Below are 22,413 nucleotides of genomic sequence, written 5' to 3' on the forward strand. Positions count from 1 at the left end.
AAAATGAACAATATCGACAACCCTGAAAACTTTCATCATAATCAGATCTACAATTTGAAAGTTATGAAAAGCTAAGATATAGGAAGTAAATTTGCATAGGAAAATTAATTCAAAGATGATGACCATTTACTTAACAACTTTTAGCACTTTTGCAAAGTACCGGTATATTTAGTATTATAGAAGATCCCTTCATATTTTTGCGGTCTCAAGTTTTGTATGGGCCGGCAACCACAAAGTTGAACAGTTCAAATTATGGTGTCAATGATACGCTCTAATCTTAAGAGATTGGGCAAAATAACTATGTTAGAACTAATGGTAGATGAATTCTCCTTTAAAATTGTGTTGTTTTTTTTTATAATGAAGGCTCATTGCTTTAACACTGGGTGACCCCACCCACATTTTGACCACCTCTCATCGGTTTGCATCCACTTGGTCTACAAGCAGATGGTCTAATTCAAATCTCAGTTTCTCTGGAACCATCAAGGCAAAATCCACTTGGTCCAACCACCACTTGGTCTAACTGTCCGTTTTATGCCCAAATGGTCTAATGGTCTAATTTTGTCTGCCTACTATTGGAGCGTTGTGGCCGAGTGGATTAGTCTTCGGACTTTGAAACAGAGGGTCGTAGGTCCGAATCCCAGCCATGGCATAATTTCCTTCAGCAAGAAACTGATCCACAATGTGTTGCACTCAACCCAGGTGAGGTAAATGGGTACCGGTAGGAAGTAATTCCTTAAAAAGCTGTGTGCGCTATGAATGCCTAGCTTAGCCGGGTAATATAGGGGCGCCTTGAGCACCTAACAAGGTGGATATGTGTGCAATATAAATACCCTATATTATTACTATTCTGCACTTTGTCAAATGAAAACTTGGTTCACAAACAGTTCTTCTAATCATATAGAATAAGTGGTGTAGGAAAAAAAGAGGATGTTAGCTGAAATGGGTAAAGCCATCCCCACAGTCAAGGACTAAACCGTATTTAAAACCTTGACTACATTAACTAGAAACTATATGAAGTGGTAAATAAGCTATTCGGCAATTAGACCATCAGGTAAGTAGAAAAACTGGTTGTAGGAACTACCGGTAGGAATAGACCATGTGGGATCAGACCAAATGGAAAGTGAACAAAGTGGTTTTACATCAATCAGCCAACTCACCTTCCCTTGTGGTTGTAGGGACTGTCTGGATGCCTACTAAGGTTCTTAGGTTCGATGAGGCCTGCCTTGGGGCTCGGTTGCCCCCAAAGTAATCTACCTGAACCTCCATGCTAGGGTCTTCGGGGTTGTACCCTTCCATCTGAAAATCTGAGGGAAGGAAAAATTAAGAGTTCAGTACTAAAACCAGGAGGTTTTTCACAAAAACTTAAATCTGACTTTGAGTCGCACTGAAATGTCAGTTGCGTGCAACACCTCATTGGTCACATCATGTGCACGGTACATGAACTATCACTTATCCATCTATCAGAGTACGCATTATAATAAATGGTTATGTTCGATGGTGATTAAGCAGGGCTCGACATTAGCAGTGGCCCTGGGCAACCCGAAAATGAGGGTCAGGCCATCAAAATCTGTAAAAGCCCACACTTGGTGGCCTGCCTGGACTCCCAAAGCTTTGATATATTGGAATGTTTTCTATAGTTTTGGGGCCACCAAACTTGCTTCCACGCCACGAAAAATATGAAATTGATGATTTTGATGGACTAATCGGGCCACCAAGAAACAGAGTTTGTGTAGAGCAAAGTGTTAAGCATGACACTGAGTCACACTTAACTCTTTGTGAACACCCTCCCCCCCCCAGGTGAGTGTTTCATAAAGCTGTTTGTATGTTACAAATGACTTTATGTTAGGCTGGTAACCCATTCTGGTGCTAAATGTATATGACAGACCTGCCAACCTTCTAAACAACAAAAAAGAAGGAAAAAAAAATTGACAAAATAGAGTATTTTTGAAAATTTGTCTCAACGGAACACTCGCCAGCCTGTTAGTGAGATCGGTGAAAAAAGATTTGAAATTGACTCTACTTGAAAACTTGATAATTCATCATTTAAAACATTTAAACATGTGCTCGTAGGCAAGAATTTACTTGTTCTTTTCATGCAACAAGTTACTGGCCCAACAGTGACTTTTACCGGTCTGGGATCTTCGGATTGGCGCCAGTGTCGCATGCTGTGTATAATACACACTCCATGATTGGAATTTTGAAAAAAAGGTAACAAATCATACAAAAAAGTATTGGTGTATTCATAGCAAAAATGAGGAACAAATACTCTAAAAAGGGAACAGTTGGCATGTCTGATATGATGCATCCCTGTATACAGGTAGCTGACAAAGCACATGACTACATGTTCCAGTCAAGCATAAAGTTGTATATAACTTTAAGAATGATTATATACTATATGCATTACCTGTGACCCTTTGTGTTACAGTACAAATATCCCTGTGTAGCTGACTTAGTACCAAATTACATGTTCCAGATGTGTGTTAAGAGTAGGCCTGGGACATTTTTACTGAAGGAACAATCGAATAATTCAATTGTTCGTTGGAATCACGTCATCTAAGTCACAATAGTTGACCTACTTATGACCCCAATGCAGAAATTCTCTGGTAATGGAGCCAGGTGGGTGTTTCATAAAGCTGTTCGTAAGATACAAATGACTTTACGCACGAATAGCTTTATGAAACACTCACCAGGAAGCTTTGTTTTGAAACATGAAAGGAAATTCTCCTGCCTGGCTCTGATCCAAACCCCCTATCTTTCTCTTTCTCTCTCTCTCTATCTCACACACACACACACTAAGATGGGGGAGGGGTCAATTTGTTTCTGAAGTCGTGACCTTTCCTGATAATGGGAACGCATGTGGCTTCTTCTTTACCTCCCCAAAAGTTTCATTGGAAGTCGAAAGTCCAATCGCAGATCAGCTCAAGTGAGCTACTTGTGTGTACTTTCTGTTTTAAGCATGCAGACAACATTGTGTATCAAGGGTAAGGTCGGGTGGGATTACAGTTTTAAGAGCTCTTTCAGGTTTGTGTAAATTAACTATGAATGTGATACAGTCATTGTTTATTTTTGACAAATTACCTTGATAACATAATTTTTAAACCTGTATCAGGTATTTAAAAACAATTATTATCACTGTCATCTTGTTACTATTACTTGAGTATTTGCGTGATCCCAAGTGTCTATTCAGGATCTGCCGAACATTCGAACAGTGCACATTGTACTAATTGAATAGCGATCGGCAGCAATCCATTCGATCCATTCGATAAATCAATGTTTACTCCCAGGCCTAGTTAAGAGGTGTGTAACTTTACAAAAAACTTAAATGAAATACCCCACAGTATCATCATGAAATTGGTTTTAAAAAAAGACCATAAATACTAAAAGTGATATATCATTTGCTATATCAATATAGGATAAAATCTGTTATAAATCTATATCCATATTATTAAAAACAGAAATAATCATTCAAATGAAACAATAATGTACCCTTGTTCTTGACAAGCCGACAGTGTGGAAAGCACAGACACAAGTTGATTTACAAGGGAGTATATGGTATTTAATCTAGCAGTCTTTTGAACACAGAAGCACTCATTAAGTCAGAGTGCCACCTTTGTGTTTGCTGCTGACACCTGCCCTAGTCATAAATAACCAATAATACTTTTCTTCATGTTTATTAAAAGTCTCATGTATTTCTTTTTTTTTAATACTTTTTTTTACTGCTTTTCAATGGATATTGTTGGTAACTTTATTCTGATCAATAACAACAAGAAATCTTTTGAACACAGAAGCACTCATTAAGTCAGAGTGCCACCTTTGTGTTTGCTGCTGACACCTGCCCTAGTCATAAATAACCAATAATACTTTTCTTCATGTTTTTTAAAAATTCTTATGCATTTCTTTTTTTTTCACTGCTTTTCAATGGATATTGTTGGTGACTTTATTCTGATCAATAACAACAAGAAATCGAATATAAGATAGTAACTTTAGAAATACATGTAATCATTAACTTCTGAATACTGGATTAAATTTTTACACTTGAACTTCATGTTTTCGAGAAATTTTGGGTCCGACATGCACTTACAAAATGTTGCATAATGAAAATTCCCAAACAGTATGGACCAATTGTGAAAAATGCAGGGGGGGCATTATGGCAACCCCCCCTCATCCGAGTAATATGTTGAATGCTCACCTTGAGAAGATACATAATTCTTAGAGTCTGATGGTGGTGGAGGAGGACTGGATTCCCTGGGAGGTGAAGATGGAGGTTGAGGCACTGGAAGAACAAGAAAAACACTCATATTCAGACAAGTCATTTGAGCGTGCACATGATCACGAAGACAACTATCGCTATCCTTATTCTTGTTGCTAAGATGAATCTTATCATGTTGCACTTAAGGCCACCGCACGCCTTACGACCCGACTGGTTGGCGACTGGCTTGCGACTGAGTGAGGGGAGATGAATCGCAAGGCAGTCATAAGCCTCGACACCGCACACCTTGCGATCTGATCTGCGACTCACGCATGCGCTTTTTGCCATTTGGCACAGCATCTGAGAAATTGCGCTTACTGAACTGCGTACGCGCGTTGTTTATCATCATACGCGTTATGCAACTCTGCTGTCTGATCGGCTGGAGGTTGGATTTAGCTTGCGATCCAGTCATAAGGATTCGACATGTCAAATCCTTCCGATTTTCCTTGCGACTTGTCTCTGACCAGTCTGCGACGCTCAAGCTGACAAAGAGCTGTGACGTCACATCTCCCCTAACCCAGTCGCCAGCCAGTCGGGTCGTAAGGTGTGCGGTGGCCTTTACACTGTAGTTGCAATAACAGTATAACAGTATTGCTCCTATTAAACTTTGCATCTCTAAACGTAAAGTTCCGAGGAAAGGCGGGATAAATAATTATTTTAGAGTCATGATATTAAAGTTCTATACAGGAATTAGGAGACTGTTTACAGAATATATGGGATTTCCACCACTGCCATCTTTATGAATCTACAGCATTTTCTGAATTGACCTCATTTTCTCTTATTTTTATTTATGAAGTATTAACAGCCTGTTCATGATATGGTCTATCGTAAGGTAGATACAAATCACAGTAATGTCACGTTACTTCAGCGCGCTAAAACTGATTGTAGGAAATGAGTAGATTCGGACAGTTATTGACTGACCTGGTGGTGGTATAATAGCATCTGGTGCAGGAGGTAGAGGAGGAGGGGGTCTGTTCATCTGAAGAGGCATCGGGGGAAGAGGCGGTCCTCCAGATGTCGGGGGTGGTGGTATCCTCATGTGTGGGGGTAACCCGGGAGGGGGTCCAGGGGGCGGTCCGTTGGGTCTTGGTGGCCCATGCATCCTTCCAGGGGGAAGAAGAGGCACACTTCTCGGTGGAGGGGGCAAGGGCATCCCAGTCGTGGGTGGGAACCCAGGTGGGGGCATGTTGAAGGGGGGTAGAAGGGGTGGAGGGGGCTGAGAAGGGGGTAACGGGGGAAGAGGAGGTTGTGGAGCAGGGGGTATTGAAGGCACTGGTGGTCGGGCATCCATGTTTGGAGGCGGTCTGAACATGTCTATATCCTCCACAACTACAGGGTCGTTGCCATGATCGTATGGACAAAATTCTCCTTTCATGCAAAATCCCTTTTCTGTAGAATAAATAGATAAAAGAATGGGATATTGTTACTCTATTGTTACTCTAGACTTACATGATGAAATCCACTTTTACAATACTATTATGTCCTCATGACTTTACACTGTATTCTGCAAATGGAACATAAGAATAGAAGAAACTATCAACAATGACTACCCGCTTTTTATTGACAATTTTTTTAAATAAAATCATTCTATACATATTCAAGTCACAAAATATACAAATAATTGCAGGATACAAACAAAATTTACTTGAATGAAACTTGATATAAAACTTCAATGAAATCACTGCTCAAATCACCTACCATCATAATCTCTACATCTCTGTCGTATCCTCTGTACAGGTTGTTCTCCCTGCTTGGATGAACCCTGTGCAGGTTCAGGTCCATCATTGGACACTACAGTGATGACGCTGCTGATTGCCGATGGTTTGGTGCTATTTTCTTTCAACCGCTCATCGCGGTCCCGATCAAGGTCCCTTTCGCGATTTCTTCCTCGATCGTCATACCTGCTGGAGTCTGAAAGTTTGGAAAAATCATGGAACTGCTAATCAATCGCTTATTTTTTTTGCGATTGGTCATTATACCTAGCGCAAGGTCCCTTTTCTTCACGATCACCATATGTGTTGTAATGTAAAAGAATGGGAAAATCATGGGATTAGTAATCAACCATTTTATTTTCTTTGCGATCTTATTATGTTATCTGAACTTCAGTCATCCCAAATAATATCTTACTTCTTGCAAAGATATATGCATTAAGCCATACAATTTTATTACAGAGTACAATATCAATAATTCATGAATTCTTCACATCCAGCGGCAGCACAGTAAGAATTTGTTTACTAGTAATTTACATGTACTGGGCAGTTCCACGGTTACGGAGTGACATTCAGAAACAGGTTTTTTGCATTCAAACAAAGATATCACCCACATTTGAGTAGTTATTTACTAAGTAATGGTACCTGACAGTAGTTGCTGAATCCCACTTTTCAATATAATAAAAAAAATTATTTTGATCCACTGAATTAATGATATGAACATTCATAAACATGGTTATGGAGTGATGCAAAATGGGCATGCATATTTGAGGAGAAACCATATTGCTCAAACACTGTGAATTTTAAATTGCTATCATAATTTTGATTTATTGATTGGATTCTATGTTGTTCTAGCTTTAATATATTGCATTACATAAAAAAAATTGGTGCATTGTTTCCTTCATTACGACTTAAAACGGAAACCGATACCTGGTTACGGAGTGACATCAGAACTATCCACTTGTGGGCAACGTAAAATGAACTTATATTTAAAATTTTTTGTTTGATATGATGCAAAATGATAACCTTCAGATTATCCAGAAGAAAATTTTACAAAACAAGCAATAGTTTTCTGTTAAATTGTTATTAAGTAAAAAAACAATAAATGTAGTCCCATGTATAGAATTTCTTGTATGGTTTGGATTATCCTATATGGAGATATGTAAGAAAAAAAAAATGTGGTTAATTATGTTCCCCTTTTGTATTTATGAAATTCCATTTGAGTTTTGTTAGAAAAAATTGATCTAGATTTGAAATAGAGCCAATTAAAATTTTTAGAAAATGTCCACTTTTGCTTGGAATTGCCCTACTGTACGACGAGAGGTATGTTGATTTTTTTTTCTAAGATTATGCACTTAGTTTGGTGTATCTTCCCACCTCTTCCATCGCGCCCTCTCATACGATCTCTGTCCCGGTCTCTGTCTCGATCTCTGAAGTCTCTATCCCTGTTACGATCCCTATCTCTATCTCTATCCCTGTCTCCATACCGACGAGGGCCATAGCGATCTAACCGATCATCTCTCCTCCTTCGGTCATCATCTCTTCTCCTTCTCCTGCAATGACAGCAAAGAGGTCAAAGGCAAAAAGTCAGAGCTGCCAACCTGAACAAGAACATTTCAGTATTTTCAAGACTGAAAATCAGTATTTTGGTGAGGAAATTAGCATTTTCACAGGAATACCATAGGACAACTCTTGAACTGACAGTTTAGAAATCAGTATTTTGCATGAAACCATCAGTATTCTCTATTTTCAGTACTAAATATGGAAAACCAGTACTACTTTGCAGCTCTGAAAGTGTAAGGATCAAGAAATTACTATATATCAGATAATTGTTCACAACCCCCAATATAAGCCCACATAAGAAGCAATTTCACAGTATGCAATGAACGCTTATCTTTCAAAACCACGCGACTTACTTACCAAAGATCCGATGTGAGTGAAAAACACAATTATAGTAAAAAATAATCTGTTTAGAATTTCTTCTTTTTATTAGCAAAATCACAAACAATTATAGTGAAAACAATATTTTCATTTATAATTCTACAATTTTTTCCCGCACAAATTGCTGTCATGGTTAGATATTAAAGGCCCATCTAGTTTATGGCATGAAAAACTATGTACCAAAATCAAGGGAATCAGAAATATCTACATTATGTTTCCATTGCATGTTACTTATGTTTACTGTGCCCTTCCAAAAATCTTTAATGGTGAAGGAAACTATTTCAGTTATTATTGCCAGACAATTCTGAATGAATTGAGCACCAATTGTGCTGACAAAGTGGGATCTCTGCTGTAAGAGATGTGTGTCAATGACTATCCATATTAAAACCATACCTTCTGGCCAGAATTAATCCCTATGTAGCCCCAGAAGGTTAACCCTACATGACATACAATACATGTATTCTGGAATAAATATTTAGCCTAAAATGAATGCGCTGATCTATGTTTCATGGATTTTTTCTTTCAAGTCCTCCACAACTTTTAAAAGCAAAATTTTAATAGCAAATCTGGCTATATATATAGGGTTAAATCAAACCCAGGTTCAGAATTTATTTACTACAATTACCTTGGGCTGTAACTTCTGCTCCTACTCCTGTTCTTGGGGGAGTGGCTCCTGGACTTGCTCCTGGAATGTGACCTCGAGTGTCTCCTGCTGCTCCGCCGATGATCCCTCTCATCATTCTCTCCAGTCTAGAAATGCAAACATGTTTTTATTTTTCATTTTTATTATTGATATTATGTTTGTTCCCCATCATAGCCTTGGCTTTTAAGGGTTGTCTAACCATTTAGTTATGAAAATACTTACCTGATTTTCTTATTTACGAGATAACTCATACATCTACTTGATTTGCTAGTTCAGCCCTCTGGACTGCCATACCCGAATAGAACTCCCAAGGATTTAAAAAGCGCGAGCGCGCCCTCTCCCGTTCAGGCTTACTACCCATGATCACCGCGCAACTAGCGTCCATCTTCCTCACCTTTCGCAAGCCCATACGTTGAAACATGTTGCTACGCAAGGCGGAGGGTCGGTGGGAGGGTATCAAGTAGATGTATGAGTTATCTCGTAAATAAGAAAATCAGGTAAGTATTTTCATAATTTACTTCAATAACTCCATACATCTACTTGATTTGCTAGACCAGCACGGACTCAAACCGTAGGGAGGCATGTTTTCAATTGTAAGCCTAAGAAAATTTAAAAGAAAAAAACAAAAACAACGAAATTTAGGGAGAGGGGGAAAAAGCCGCAGCTGCTTTAAGCGCCGAAGCAGCAAATCTCGCCTCGCTGGACGGAATGTCCTTCAAGTAGAAAGAAGTGAAGGAGTTAGTTGAGCGCCAAAAGGCGGCCCTAAAAAATGTCCTCGAGAGGAATGCCCTGTATACTCAGGAATACTAAGTATCATGGGCCCTCGGCCTAGTGTCAGGAGAACAACATCACCTGCTGACTAGAGCGTAAGAATCGAAATTTGTTGAAAATTTCAACAAGAATCGTGATCGGAAAACTGAAGCTTTTAAGGCTCAGTAAGTGATCAATCGACCAATCTGAGAAGGCGAGATATCTCAGAACCCCTACCGAAATTTAAGCGTGCCGCTTGCTAGTAACTAGCATGCGACTAGCAGGGCACTCGCTTAATAAGCGAGTGCATGCTAGCGAACAGTCCCTGCTCGCTAAAAGATCGCTTAACTATTACTCTGCACGCATATCACACGCTTATTAAGCTAACCGCATGCTAGTTACTAGCATGCCGCAAGCTTGCGCAAGCTAGTCGCACGCTTCCCGCAAGCTTGGAAATTTCTGTAGGGGAAGCCTCCGCGTGGGAGAAAGCGCCCAGAATTCGATATCTGTCTCAAATGCGTGAGGGCAGAAATCTGCAGAATTCTGATAGAGAGCTGTGGTAAAAAGTTACTAGCGGTCCGAAGGGGACCAGGAACGACGGAGAGTAGGGATTTAGGAAGAAAACCACTCGTAAGGCAGACAAGGGTCGAGAAAGCGACTGAGTGCCATCCTGTTAATAAGGAATGCCGCGGACATGTTGCCTATGTAGAATAGAGCAGTCTGGTCAAAACAGCTCAACCGGGCGTGTCAGGGATACAGCGCGGTACACATCACGACAAAAGTGTGTTAGACCGAGTGATCGAGAGAGAACTCAGGATCCCCTTTCTCCCATACTGATTGAAGCACCCATCTGAGGGTGCAGTGCCCGCGGTGGAAGAGGTGGCTTGGCTCAAGCCACCATCGCCGAGAGAGCCCGTGAGGCTAGGCTGCGATGGCTGTCCGCTGGGCGGGGGAATCCCTAGCAGCAGCAAGTGTACGCCAGAGGGAGCTGGCGAGAAAAAAAAAAAAAAAAAAAAATCTGTCACGATATTACGTGTAAACGACCATCAAGAGATGCTCTAAACGAACAGACATCGCCAGATATAATACCTCAACCGTTACATTCCCAACGGAATCGAATGAGGTAGCAACGGCCCTGTCCTATCAAGTTAGGGACGGAAACTGGCTAAGAGTGTCGAAGTCCTCGCTTGAAGAAACAAGCGAAGGAGACTTGAGGAAGTAATCACAAAATTTCCATCAGTCTGCGGTGAGAACCAGTTGTTTATGAAAACAGTCACAAGGCCTGTTTCTCAGGTGATCGTAAGAGCGAGCACCGCCGGCGCTGGTTGCGGCAGCGTGGAACAGTCCGATATCGGTAAGATAAGGAGCTCCAAAAAGCTGCGGGGGGCGGCAAAAATGACGCCTAAGCAGCGGGGGATGAGAATCTAAATTTCTAAAAGAAGAACTCCAGTGAAGTAAATCACTTACATGGAGAGGCTCATCCACAGTCGGCCCGAGAGAAGGCGGGTCGTAGTGATCGTGGTTAGGAAGGCATAAGCATACATCCATCCACTGTTACATCATCCTCGGTCGTGCGGTGACCCTGGCCACATGCCTTGCATGGAAGGAGGATGAAAGCAGCATGCGGGGCGACTCGAGTGTGCCGTGAAAAAATTTCTAAGAAAGAAGCCGATTCGACTAACGGGCACGGTAAAGACATCCACCGTAGACCACTCCGCACAAGGAGGGAGCGGCGTAGACGCCCGCAAGATTGACCCACATAGAGGGCAGTCTATAAGATAGACAGTTAGAGCTCGACCGATGGTCTGGCGGTGTACAGTTTGGTGTGAACTCGCCGACCCGGTACGGTGGGTGTGCCCAGAAAGTAGGCATAGAATGCCGACAGAGAATCCTGGGGCTTTAAACAAGTTTGAACGCACGTACATAGCCAACAATCTCATGAGATGTACGGCGGTTACTTTCCTCCGAGATGATGTTTACCCAACCGGGAAAGACTCGGGGAACAGCTGTGAATGTCAACAGGAGGGATATCTAGCATATGAAAAGCTGATTCCTTCCACGTATTCGGTGCGGGTGCTGCCGGCGGTGTCCGGGGGGACGACCGGTGATGGCAGCTCGGGCAGGGTTCGTACGAGCCGCCCGAATACGAGACAAATAGGTTAACATAACCATAATGCACCGGGTGGTGAAGGCATAGCGATTATTAAGCACAGGAGAACTTTTAATCGCCGTGACATTCAGATCCGATATACATACTCATAAGCTCGGAGAGCTATGAGATAGTGAGACATACCGCTGAGCGGTGATGGTGCTCATATCAGAGTCGCCCTCTCTTCAGCGGCGATCGCTGGAGAACGGGTGTCTGTACTATAGCCCTGACTCTGGCGTTGCAAGGGTAGGAGCTAAGTAAGACAGGGCACCCTTACTTTCGAATAGAAAGTGAGGTTCAGGCCAGAAAAGCGACGGTCCCGTCGCCTGGGCGGACGGTCCGCGGACGTGATAGGTTGTCCTCTCAAAGCAGCCAAACATTCTCACGAGAGAAGTGCGGCATGCGGTATGTAAGAGATTCATACCTCCAATCTACGGGCCCGCTTAGGGGGAAGAATGGAGAGAGTTACCGCTGAAGGAGTCGTCGCCGTATGTGAGCTTGACGTAGAGGGCGAATTCGGGAGTACCTGCATAATAATCGCCCCCCCCCTGCCTCTGCCTTCTCGCTAGCCTCGAGAGGCTTGAAAATTTCGAGACGGCGGCGCCGGAGCCTGGCGCTTCCGGGCAGCAGCAGAGCGGGGGTGGGTTTACACCCACGGAGCTGGCGGCTTCCTCGTCGTAGGAGCCGCCTCGTCTAGAGCGACCCCGTCACTCTCCGAGACCCCCAATTCGGCCGATTGAGCTCGGAGCGCCTGAAGAGGCGGGGCGAGAAAATATGGACTCCCTTGCTTCATCAATACCCCCGCTCGGAGGGTAGATGTGAGGTAGATACTTGTCAAGCAGCGCCTGAGCGCTTACTGAAAAGTCGCCCGCGGGATAGGGGTTGTCCTCGTAAAGGGAGTCTCGCTCTATGGACTGAACCGGGAGGTTGTCCAGTAAGCGCCGGGGTGGCCCCGCGTGTCGGCTGGGACACGTGCTCTGAGATCGACGAAAATGCTGGAAAGCACACGCGATCTTGGGGCACCCGGTTAGTCGGTGCACTGGCTGGCGATTTAACAGAATCGCTCGAGGATTTCCCGGGTGTCTGGTGGTTATTGCCCACTTGTCTCGCTTGATGCTCAGGGGCATCAGCGGGGTGAGTAGACGTCGAGGGTGGGGTGAACCCGCACTACTCGAAAGCAGAATGTAGCAGCATGAATAGCTGTGACATCTGACCACCGACACAAGGGTCTGAAGGAGGGACGCCCATGGCAACAGGGCTGGCCGACCTCACCTTCGACCTCTTCTTCTTCGCGGCCTCCGCCGGTGTGGCCGGGACAGAAGAAGGCACAAGAGGCACGGGTGATTTCTTACGATTTGCCGCCCCTGGCAGGGCGGCCGTCAACAACGAAACTTCACCCGAATCTGACGGGGTCAGATTGTGGTCACAGTCTGATGTGTGACGCCTCTCGCGGTAGCAGAATGTAGCAGCATGAATAGCTGTAACATCTGACCACCGACACAAGGGTCTGAAGGAGGAACGCCCATGGCAGCAGGGCTGGCCAACCTCTCCTTCGACCTCTTCTTCTTCTTCTCTTTCTGCGGGCTCCGCCGGCGTGGCCGGGGCAGAAGGCATGAGAGGCACGGGTGATTTCTTACGATTTGCCGCCCCTGGCAGGGCGGCCGCCGACAATGAAACTTCACCCGAATCTGACGGGGTCAGATTGTGGTCACAGCCCGATGTGTGACGCCTCTCGCGGTAGCAGAATATAGCAGCATAACATGTATGACTGTAACATCTGGCCACCGATAAGAGGGTCTGAAGGAGGAATGCCCATGGCAACAGGGCTGGCCGACCTCTCCTTCGACCTCTTCTTCTTCTTCTTATTTTGCGGGCTCCGCCGGCGTGGCCGGAGCAGAAGAAGGCACAAGAGGCACGGGTGATCTCTTACGATTTGCCGCCCCTGGCAGGGCGGCCGCCAACAACGAAACTTCACCCGAATCTGACGGGGTCAGATTGTGGTCACGATCAGATTGTGGTTACAGTCTGTGTGACGCCTCTCGCGGTCAGGGGCTGGGCGATCTCTCCCGATGCTGTCAACGGAGGACGACTTATACGGCAGAGATCCTGACCTGTGCCGGGGGGAGAGAACCGCACTCTCCCTCCGGACTTCTGGTGACCCGGTAGCCGGTGGGTCGCATAGCCCTATGGGTGCTGCGGCGGCAGGACCTAGTTTAGGCTTGGAAGCCTTGGCTACCACTTTTTCCTTTGTCCGAGACCGTGGCACCACAGTCTCGGCCTTCCTTCTCTTAGCATCCGACCGCAAATTCGGAATGCTGATCGACGCACCCTCATACTCACCGCCGCTGGGCGCTCACCGCGGCGTCCCTCCTGCTCGCCTGGAGGCGGCCGACTTCTGTAACTTGCAATCGGGACGGTCCCCGTGGAGGGCACCAGGTCCTCTGGGGCTGTGTTAGTCCCATTCAAAGATACCTCTCTCTACCCTGAAAAAGGAAAAACAAGAATTTTTCTTTTTCTTTTTTTTTTTTTTTACAAAGATCTCGCTTAGATTAAAAGTGGAGACCGGAGTGGTCTTTCCCTCCTCCTAAAAGGAGTTTGTTTGAGCAAACAGAACAAAACAAGAGGGGAGGGGTAGGGAGGAAGAAGAACCTGAGAATAGTTTAGGTATCTGCCTGTAAGAAAATAAAAAGGAGGTCGGAGACTTTGAAAAAAGAAACTCCTACAAGGTTCCCCTACTATATTCTCTTTTTTTGTGCCCGAAGGAAAAATTCGAAACAAAAATTCAAAAATGAATGCAAGTTCAGAAGAGAACGAAGTTTCCACCTGCAAAGAAACACAAAAACAAGCATTTCAGAGCAGGAAGAAAAGGGATTGAGAGACAAATAATTCCTAGATAAGAGAAATTTTACGATAATTTCCAAGAGGAAAAAAAAAAGTAACCTCCTGTGGAAAGGTAAAGAAATTCAGAACAGGAGGAAGGAGGAACGTCTCTAGTAACGATTCCAAGAGGAAGAACGACACAGTAAATCCTCAAAGGGAATCGTAGAGCCCGCCTGTCGAAATAAAAAAATATATAAGACTAGGAGGGAAGAGGGAATTGAACGAAGAAAACAATTCCGGGACAGGTCAAAAAAATTTCTAACAGGAAGGAGACCCCACCTGTAAAGAACAAAATTTTTTTTTTTTTTTTAGGGGGGATTGAATAACCAAACAATCATCAGGTATAATTGCGTAAGCCGAATTAAACAATCCCCGAAGCGTCTGTGAATAAAATATTAATCAAGAATTTTATTCAGAACAGAAAGGAAAAGGAATTGAGCTTTAGGATCCGCCTGTGAATAAAATATCAATCAAGAAATTTATTCAGAACAGAAGGAAAAGGAATTGAGCTTTAAGATCCGCCTGTGAATAAAATATCAATCAAGAAATTTATTCAGAACAGAAGGAAAAAGGAATTGAGCTTCAAGATCCGCCTGTGAATAAAATATCAATTAAGAAATTTATTCAGAACAGAAAGGAAAGAGAATTGAAGAATTAATCAATCAATAATCAATCGAAAATCTTAATAAATCAATTCCAGAAAGCAAGGAAGGAACAGAGTTGAAGATCCCAACCTGCAAAAAGAAATAACAACACCCTCGACAACAAAGTGTAGAGGCTGTCTAGAATTTAATTCAAAAACGGCACCAAAAGCCACCACGCTTTGAACGTGAAGAACAATAACCATGACAGGTGGTGAAGGCTTGCTGCCACGTAGGCAGGCCAAGCCCGGTGCCTCGCGAACGCGCTAGCGATGCGGCGCGACGAGAACTCAAACGTTAGAAAAACAATTTAAGTGTCACCAAAAACACGTCTAAAAAGTCACGCCAAGTGTAAATTCTGAACACAATCTTACACACAAATGGAAAGATTGAAATTAAAAGGGAGAATGCACCACAGATAAGCGAAAATAATATACCAAAGCTCAAAAAGATTTGAGCTCTTAGGAGACTTATCTGAGCACGTCTTGACAGGTGGCTTGCCGAAAGCAAAAGAGGAAGATGGACGCTAGTTGCGCGGTGATCATGGGTAGTAAGCCTGAACGGGAGAGGGCGCGCTCGCGCTTTTTAAATCCTTGGGAGTTCTATTCGGGTATGGCAGTCCAGAGGGCTGAACTAGCAAATCAAGTAGATGTATGGAGTTATTGAAGTAAATATAACACACTGTATAATATTTTCACTATTTTACATCGTTGAATGAAACTGAAATTAATGTTAACACTGTGAATTATAAATAAATATAAAACAGTATTTAATAAATATTCTTGAAAATAGCACTATCTGGAATTCAAGTGGATGTCATCTTGATTTTCTTTGGAAGGTGTTTGTTTCATTGTTTGCATACCTACATGTAACACATCCAGAAACCCTTGAAAGTTACATCAATCGTAAAACCCATGTTCATATATTTTCCATGTTCTATTATTTCCTTTTATGTTGATGAAAATATCAATATAATATAAGGTTTCCTTGTTTTTTACACTTACATAGCACTGGGCAAAAAATACAATAATAAGATATTTGGTCCTTCTTATTCGCAATGATGATGACAAAATGGTTCAAACAAAAATCATATGGCAAGGTTTCCAAAAGGGACATAAATGCCAAGAATAGAAGGTAACTGTAATGCCTTTTTACACTTAGAAATGATATGTGTGATTATAAAAGATGACACAAGTCCATGGGGCAGTGGGGGGGGGGGATGTGGTGCAGCGGATTGTCACGCTAGTTGATTTCCTCCTCCTGCCTTGCTTGCTGTTATAGAGTATTGTACTTCTGCTGTTTTAGATTTCAGGCAAATGTACTCACAATCCAGGTGCTCTTGCTCATGTACTTGACATGTTACATCACTATACTTGCATATATTCTGCTTTCTGCTCATTTCCTTGCTTTTCTTTTCTTACCCCCCCCCCCTCCCCCTGATCAACAAATTATTTTGCAAATATTGTAATCTGCTGTAATTGTTCTTATCTACCAGTTTAAACCTGATGAAAACTGTTTTTATGTTTTGAGTCCATAATAAAGCACAAGCCAGAGCTGCCAACCTGAACAAGATCATTTCAGTATTTTTAAAGCTGAAAATCAGTATTTTGGTGAGGAAATCAGTATTTTCAAAGAAATACCATAGGACAACACATAAAAATGAAACTTGAGAAATCAGTATTTTGCATGAAACCATCAGTATTCTTCTCATTTTTCAGTACTAAATATGGAAAATCTGTACTGCTTGGCAGCTCTGACATGCGCATACACACAAATATATTGTTGTCTGCAGAATCAACTTTTTTTTCAAAACTTGCTCACCACATCCCTATTGGAGCTCCTTGATCGACCCTCTTCTTTGGTTGATACAATTTCAGTACTGGTCGGCAAGTCGGCACCACCGGGAGCCGCTGCCACAGGCTGTGATGGTGGATCTTGTTTGCCGCCCTCTCCTGATGTAATATTGGCACTTCCCCCTGGAATGTAAGACTTTGTGGCAAGAGCGACGAAAAGGTCATCTACGAAGGACTGGGTTTCTGCAAAGAACAGTGACAAAATGGATGTGAAATTGCATTATCAGTAATTAATGGCACATTGAACATTCACTTTCACAGATGTGTACATACAACAGCAAACACAATATCTTGACAAATATGGGGAATTTCGGCAGCAGGACTATCTAAGATTGGACCTGAGGCCTCAACTCATGGTTTTAATATGATGTGTAAAATTAGATCATACAAGTAGCTGCACAATCTTGGAGATAACATTATTGTATTCCTTACTTCATATTCAATTAAAAAAACTGTAATTACAATGTACCTAACAGAAATTACATCCTTTATAATTTATATGCACTGTAGATTTCTTCACAATCATTACTTGAAAATGTGGTTTGTAGTAGTAGCTGTTATTTTGATATATGTAGTTTAACAGAATAAGAATGTACATTGTTGATGACTTGTATTGGCCAATGTTGTGGTTAAGAATGTAAAACTGCTGGTGCCATAATAATCTCACTTGCAACAGCTGTACTTGCATGACCTCTCAAAGTAACAAGTTCCATAGGGTAATTACCTATACTGTACATGTAACACAGAAATTGTTCCACCTCTATTCAGCAAATCTGATTTTTCTTTCAGTTCATGGTTGCAAAAACTTACACTTAAAGGTCAAGTTGCCCCATAAAAAGGTTGATTTGTAGTTGTACCAATATAAAAAACAAACATAAAGCTGAAAATTTCATCAAAATCGAATGTAAAATAAGAAAGTTGTGACATAAAGATTCACTTAATTCTCACAAAACAGTTATATGTACAACTACCGTAAGTAACAGACTATAAACCGCACCCGTGGATTAACGCACCCCCATCTTTGAACTAAAAAAAAATCCTCACATTTACATGCATATTTGAGGTACATGTACAAAAAAACAAAAACTAACTTAAAGATTTCAAAGCATCCAAAGAGATATACGGTATGCGGAGTCTGCTGTTCTTGATCAATTCATCTACAATTGTTAGCAAGAAAGAAAGGTCCCGACAATATTGGCCACTCACAAACTCACTCACCTCACAATCACAGTGTACACATTCAGAACTGCCGTTCTTGTACATTGCAAACTACGGTACAGTACCAGTACATCTTATCAAATTATGATCTGTGTCTTTCCAGGCATAGGAGGAAGAAACATCCACATTTCTTGCATCACAACCTCTCAATCACTTTCAGAAATTTGATGTCTTAGCAGGAATTTTGGATACGGGATTACAGGAAGGATCAAGAAACAAAGAAATTGGCATTTTTTCCAGTTGTTTTTACGGCTTTACGTGCGTGGTTTACATGGTATCTTATGAAAAGCAAACGGGAAAGAAAAAATAAGCTGGCATGAAACTAGACTTTGGAGGGGAGGGACTAAAATGAATAGCGCCAGCTTAAGTCACACTATAACCACAATACAACGCAAGCTCGATCAGCTCACTCAGCAGTCAACTCTCGCTCAGCGGTGACAAAATATTACCGAGTATGCTTGGCGTCTCTTTTAAATTAGCCAGGGAACTTCACTACTTTTAATCGAGAATAAAGTAAAATTAGTGTCATGAAGGTGGGTGCATTTGTTATGGACAATATTTAATTAAGATCGTAATAATCGCTTCCCATTACCTGCGGCTCATACCCCTCTAAACGACATTGCCTGGGCGGCTACGCCCGGCCACTCAATGTGTTGTGAACTGGCAGACATCGTACATGTGCGGGAGGGGTTACGGCGGGCTGGCTCAGACCCGTCACCGTGTATAAACCGCACCCCCGACTTTTGCTTCTATCCCGCCGAGAAAAAGGTGCGGGTAATACACCGTTACTTACGGTAAGCGAAATGCAAATAAGATGATGTCCCTCACGATTTCTTTTATTTTTTATAACTACTTTGAATTAAACAAATTTCAAGTTTTACACATTTGACAACAAGGATCATCTTCACTGAAATGTTAAAACAGTGGTAATTCAATGTGTTCAGGGAGGAATAAAACTTTGTTTCACAAATAAAACTTCATTTCACAGGACAATGAGAATATTACAATATTTCATATTAAAATACAGGAGAAATAGTCAGTGGATGACATCATCAGTCCCCTCATTTGCATACTGACCAGAATTGGCATCTACATGTACATGTAACTAGTAATCATAAACAGCAACAATGCTGGCTATACTGTCATGGAAGCTCTATTAGTAGTATGTTGTAAGAAACATACCATTTACAAGAAAGACACCAAGCTGATCAATGCATGTAGCCCTCAGCTCATCTGTACTTTTATCCTTCTTCGCCAACGCCACTACATACTTTGCTAAGGCATTAGGGTCCGCATCACAGCTGTTGGAGATAAAAAATTACACATGTATCTGTTAAAATCATGACAAATATTGCACTGGTTCACATGATCAAACTGCTTTATATTCCCTTTATAGTACGCACAATCGTGTTCACACTTCCCCTTATAATGAAAAATTGTACTCTTCCAAGTTTTAATCCCTATTGATATTATCGTTATATACTACATGTAAGACTGTCTGGACGTATGGTTAAGTCATGACTCCTGTTTGAAGCCTGACATGCGCAATTTTGGGCCCATCGCAATTGTCAGACCAAAAGTGGGAATCAACAACTACATACTTGGCTAAGGCATTAGGGTCCGCATCACAGCTGTTGGAGATAAAAAAATTACACATGTATCTGTTAAAATCATGACAAATATTGCACTGGTTCACATGATATAACCTTGTTCTTAGTCCGGCAGCCCAGGAGGTTTATTCAACCGAAAGCAAGACAAGCAAATGACCCCATAGCTGGATGGCATGGACCTTGAAGTTTACAAAAATGCATTGCTGCCGGGTTCTATGCGTGGTCTTCCCTCCAAAATGACGTAATATATGGCGTCACTACAAAATGGCCATATTTTACCATTTTGCAGACATTGTACACATAGCATGAAGTCAAGGGAGAATATCTCGGCCAAATCATGCTTGTTTTGTATGAAACTTTTACAATATATTGTTCAAGTAGTGCACAAGAGATATGCAAAATTTCACGAACAGAAATTATTGTTTACATATGCAAATTACGTAATGAAATTTGCATATCATTAGTTTTGGAGATTCCTTGCATAAAAAATTGTCGAAAATCGATTCAGAAATTTATTTTATTTTTTAGTGTACTTTATTTGATATTTTTCCTCTCAAGCATAATATCATTGCCTTCATCTATATCTCTACTTTAAGAAAATATATGTCAGTAATTGGAAATGACATTATAGACTGTGATTTCAGCCCCCTTTTCAATATGGTGCGCACATACAAATCGTGCGTTTTTGGCCTATTTTCACCATATAGCTGAGGTGGGCGACCGATATGCCTACTTTATTAATGCTTCTTGCATTTTGCATGATACTAAATCTTCCAAACAACATATTTTCATCTTCATTTTGACTCTGGTGATACATCAATGATTTCAGCACAGATTGATTGCCCATTGGGCAGTCTATAGGCTACGTTTCAGCCTAGTTTTCAACAATGAACCTATACCATGTAAGACTGCATCATTGTAGTCGAGTCGAATAAGAGGTTCCTGTGTACCATCAAAATATTTTTCACTCAATTTTTCAATCAACGATTTGGTATTTGTCTAAACTGTCATGTTAATGAATCTTGATGTTCCCTTCCCAAAATCGTGTCCAACGGGGTTCAAAATTGATATCTTTGGCGGCCCTCTTGGACTTTTTTAAAATGAAATTGAAAATCAATTATTTTCATATTTTATTGCAGAGTCTGACAATGGGACAATCTTTTAATCAATACGCATTTCTCTATGGTTTGGATAGTAGAAATCGATTTAATTCCTTTTCTGATGATATATTTTGAAATAAAATTTATCCCGAAATGGGCATGATTTTGGTCAAAATTTTGCATGTGCATTGATATCTATCTGTTCAATCATTAACATCAACAACTATTTCAAAATATCAGCATTCGACACGAAAGAGGATATAATATACCGATAATACTGTAACGCTTCATGACAGTATGTATGTCTTTATTTGCTTAGTTTAAGGGCAAATACCATTATTACCCATTTATTGGAAAAAATGCCACTTTGGAGCCCATATTAAGGAAAAAAACGTTTCTGATATGGAATAAAGCCACTTTCATTCTTTTTAAACTACATGGAGATAAGAAGGGTAGAGTTTCCTCTATCTGCTACTAGCATACTGAAGCATACCCCCTTCAGGGAGCGTCGAAATCACCCACCCTTTTTCATATTTTACCTATTTGTTGGAAAATATGCTTTTTCAAGCCCCCATTGAGGCAAAAAGTGTTGCTGCTATGTAGTACGGCCACTTTCATTGTTTTTAAACGATGTGGAGACAAGAGTAGAGTTTCCTCTATCTGCTACAAAAAAAGGTGTGCTGGTACAGCAAAGCCTACCCCCTCTGAGGACTGCTGAAGTTACCCGATAATTATACGTATTTTGCCCATTAATGGGAAAATATGCTATTTTCGAGCTCCCATTGGGGCAAAAAGTGCTTATTTAGTAAAACCACGTTTATTATTTTCAAACTATATGAAGACGAAAGAGTAGAGTTTCCTCTATCTGCTACATATAAAGAGGTGTTGGCATATTGGAACATACCCCCCTTGGGGGTCGCCAAATTACCCTATTTCATATTTTAACTATTTATGGGAAAATATGCTATTTTCGAGCCCCCATTGAGGCAAAAGGTGTTTCTGCTATGTAGTAAAACTACTCTTATTGCTTTTAAACTATATGGAGACGAAAGAGTAGAGTTTCCTCTATCTGCTACATATAAAGAGGTGTTGGCATATTGGAACATACCCCCCTTATGGGGTCGCCAAAATCACCTACCCTTTTTCCATACTTTACCTGTTTATGGGAAAATGTGCTATTTTCGAGCACTACATGGAATTAAAGGAGTAGACTTTCTTCAATCTGCTGCTAATACGTGGCTGCACAGCAAAGTCTATCCCCTCCGGGGGTTCCGAAAGGCACCCACCCCTTTTCCATATTTTTTCTAATGTGGGGAAAATCTGCCAATCTTGGAGCCTCTGAAGAAGGTAGCAGTCGATGTGCCAGCACTTTTTTACATGTAGCTGATAGAAAAAAAATACCTCTTCTTTTATTTCCAAGGGGGTTTCCAAAATCAAAGCTAGCTTTACTATATAGCAGAAATGCCCTTTTGTCTGAATGGGGGCTCAAACATTGCATTTTTTTACAATAAAGAATGAAAATAGACATATGTAACTGATAAAGAAGATCCTACTTTGTCATCTTTATGTGGTTACAAAACAAAAACAAGGGCTTTACCACACAGAAACACAGTTGGCCTCAAAATGACTAATTTTCCGAGAAACTGGCAAGATACGAAAAAAATTGGGTG

General features: G+C 41.5%; 1 protein-coding gene across 1 annotated transcript in view; it reads right to left on the reverse strand.

Annotated features, from left to right (window-relative positions):
• LOC121414256 (RNA-binding protein 26-like) overlaps positions 1-22,413 on the reverse strand; it is a 50,656-nt gene that overhangs the window by 22,472 nt on the left and 5,771 nt on the right. The window contains exons 2-9 of the mRNA XM_041607375.1: positions 19,216-19,334; positions 16,784-16,998; positions 8,525-8,649; positions 7,336-7,511; positions 5,948-6,160; positions 5,171-5,638; positions 4,190-4,273; positions 1,158-1,304 (exon numbers count right to left, since the gene is read on the reverse strand). Coding sequence (XP_041463309.1) covers positions 1,158-1,304; positions 4,190-4,273; positions 5,171-5,638; positions 5,948-6,160; positions 7,336-7,511; positions 8,525-8,649; positions 16,784-16,998; positions 19,216-19,334 — 1,547 coding nt within the window. The remainder of the gene's footprint in view (positions 1-1,157; positions 1,305-4,189; positions 4,274-5,170; positions 5,639-5,947; positions 6,161-7,335; positions 7,512-8,524; positions 8,650-16,783; positions 16,999-19,215; positions 19,335-22,413) is intronic.

Source organism: Lytechinus variegatus, chromosome 1 (assembly GCF_018143015.1).
Source record: "Lytechinus variegatus isolate NC3 chromosome 1, Lvar_3.0, whole genome shotgun sequence".
Classification (NCBI taxonomy): Eukaryota; Metazoa; Echinodermata; class Echinoidea; order Temnopleuroida; family Toxopneustidae; genus Lytechinus; species Lytechinus variegatus.